At 51.7% G+C, this 2,306-nt stretch overlaps 1 protein-coding gene across 1 annotated transcript; it reads left to right on the top strand.

The window, feature by feature from the left end:
• Nucleotides 1-239: 239 nt before the first annotated feature.
• Nucleotides 240-1,576, top strand: H310_11464 (hypothetical protein). Its single transcript, XM_008878158.1, has 2 exons — nucleotides 240-1,006; nucleotides 1,069-1,576. The coding sequence occupies exons 1-2, from the start codon at nucleotides 265-267 to the stop codon at nucleotides 1,413-1,415; spliced, it is 1,089 nt and encodes a 362-aa protein (XP_008876380.1). The 5' UTR covers nucleotides 240-264; the 3' UTR covers nucleotides 1,416-1,576.
• Nucleotides 1,577-2,306: the final 730 nt, after the last annotated feature.

Here is a 2,306-nt window from a genome sequence, read left to right as displayed (position 1 = left end):
CGTCCTCGCGGCGCTTGCTCGGCATTCGTTCACACGGGCATGCATCGTGCATATGTCTTTGGCGCGGCGTTTGGAATTTAAAAATTTAATAGTCAAGATTTAACGTGTGTGTAGTTTGGCACTGAGTTTAACGCATGTAGTTTTCCTCGTATTTGATTGGCGCTGCCCGGTGATCGAAAAATTCCGCCAATCAGAGCGTTTCTACAGTCGCTGGCAGATTTTCGCTCATTTGCTTAAGTTGCCGCCACACGACGAAGAGAGGCCATGAAGCACAACTTTGACCTGGGCGACACCGTCGAGGACGTGTCGGCGCCGAAGAAGACTGCGGGTTCTAAAGGAAACAAATCGCCCTCGCCTTCTGCCAAGGGAACCCCCAAAAAGGACGACCACAAGGTGTTGAAGTCGACCAAGGTCAAGAAGGCCTCTGCCAAAGAGACCTCGTCCCGCGTGAAGCGAGCTCGAGTCCCGACCAACTTCTACCTGGTGCAGTCGTCTTTTGATACATCCAACGAACGACACCGCCGAGAGCCCATCAACTTGGCCTCGGATGACGACGAAGACGACGACATCGAGGCAGACCTCCCTCAAGCTGCTGCCAAGAACAAGGGGTCGAGACGTCAAGCCAAGAAAGGCCATGACGACGAGGAAAGTGACGACAGTGAAAACGAAGAAGAAGACGATGAGGACGAGGATGAACCGGTGCCCAAGCGGCAACGAGTATCTCGATCCAACTCAGGCAAAGCACTTGCACCTCCAGCCAAGACAGCCAAGAACGATTCCAAAAAGGGCACGAAGAAGCAAGACACGTCCGCTAAGAAGTCAGCAACCCCTGCCAAGAAATCAGCCACGATCGTCTCTGTGGCCACCCAGAAACCCAACGACCCCAAGACAGTCACTTCAAAGCCTGCGAAGAAAGACGCAACGGACGTATTGCCTTCAAAGCCTCACGTAAATAGCAGGCCTGCAACTTCTACCACTTCGTCTGCTGGGCACAACATCGCCACCGGTACATTCAATGGCTTTATGATCCTGATTGGGTTTCGTTCCTATATCGTGCGCTTCCTGTAGGCTTGTTGGAGACTGCCCTGAATTCAAACACGAAGCAAAACAAAATTTTGGCCGCTGAAGTCAAGGCATTCACGAATGCCATCAATAGCGCGACGATGTTGATCTCGACTCTCTGGGAGCAGTACCAAGAAATTCAGCAAAAGGACATGGACCTGCGGGAAGCGGCGCTCAAGGTGGCCCAAGCTCAAATGGGAGTGCACGAGGCGGACAAAGTCACGGAGGATGACGTGGCGCAGGAACAGCAAGATGATGTCGCCGAGGAGAAGGCTGCAGTCGCAGCCGTTGCAGTGGCAATGGCTGTTGATGACGAAAACGAATCGGCGAAGCCCAACCCTGTTCTCCTTTAGGGTTTATATGGTTCAAGAACGTGTGAGCAAGGCCTCGCCAGGGTGTTGTGCTTCTGCTGTTATGCGCACAATCGAATATTTCATTTGCGTCCATCTCCCAGTCAAAATACTTCACCAAAAAGACTGCTTACCTTTATGCTACGGTTGACGCTTGGCTCGGGGGTGATTGAGGCTTTGTAGTTGGGTTGTGCACGTCATCTTGGTGTTGGCATGGCTTACAATGGGGCAGCCATCCCCCATTATGACACATACAACGCCAGTCCAGTGAGCAAGTATTACATGGGGCTTGGAAAATCGGAAACCGACGGACCAAACTCCTGATGACCCGACATGGAAGCAACCCTCGACACACCTCCACCACGCATGTATAAGGACGTCGTTGACATGAACTGGGTGGGTCGCCGAAATTTATCAACAAGGTCTTTGCCGACCTGGGAATCCTATCATGGCGGTGTGCGCCGTGGTGCTGCCGCTGAAACTTCGTGGTCAGATCGCTCACCACCTTCACTACTCTGGCGTACTGTGCTCCTCGATCTTTGCCCTCCCCATCAACTGATGGAACGATAAAGCAAACAAAAACCCAGAGGTCGAGGAAATATAAATTCTCATAAGGAAAATGACGTTTCGCACTCAGTCGTGTAATCAAGCGCAATTGAACGGCCAGAGCGTTTGAGCAGTAATACCTTCTCGGCCTTTTGGCTAAGATCAAGTGTAGCATTGGAGCAGTGTCTGAAGCTCTCGAGGAATTATTCCGGTATCGTACCAGCCTCTTCTGATGGCTGTTGGAGTCTCACATTGCGATACGTAGAGAGACTATTTTATAGCTTTAATCACGGCGACAGCGTACAAGTGTTTCTCGTCGCGGTGGCCAGTCTTTTCGTCCACGGTATC

This window comes from Aphanomyces invadans, assembly GCF_000520115.1.
Source record: "Aphanomyces invadans strain NJM9701 unplaced genomic scaffold supercont1.31, whole genome shotgun sequence".
Taxonomy (NCBI): Eukaryota; Oomycota; class Saprolegniomycetes; order Saprolegniales; family Verrucalvaceae; genus Aphanomyces; species Aphanomyces invadans.
Note: the sequence above shows the minus strand (reverse complement) of the source record. Positions and strands in the feature narration are given on the sequence as shown.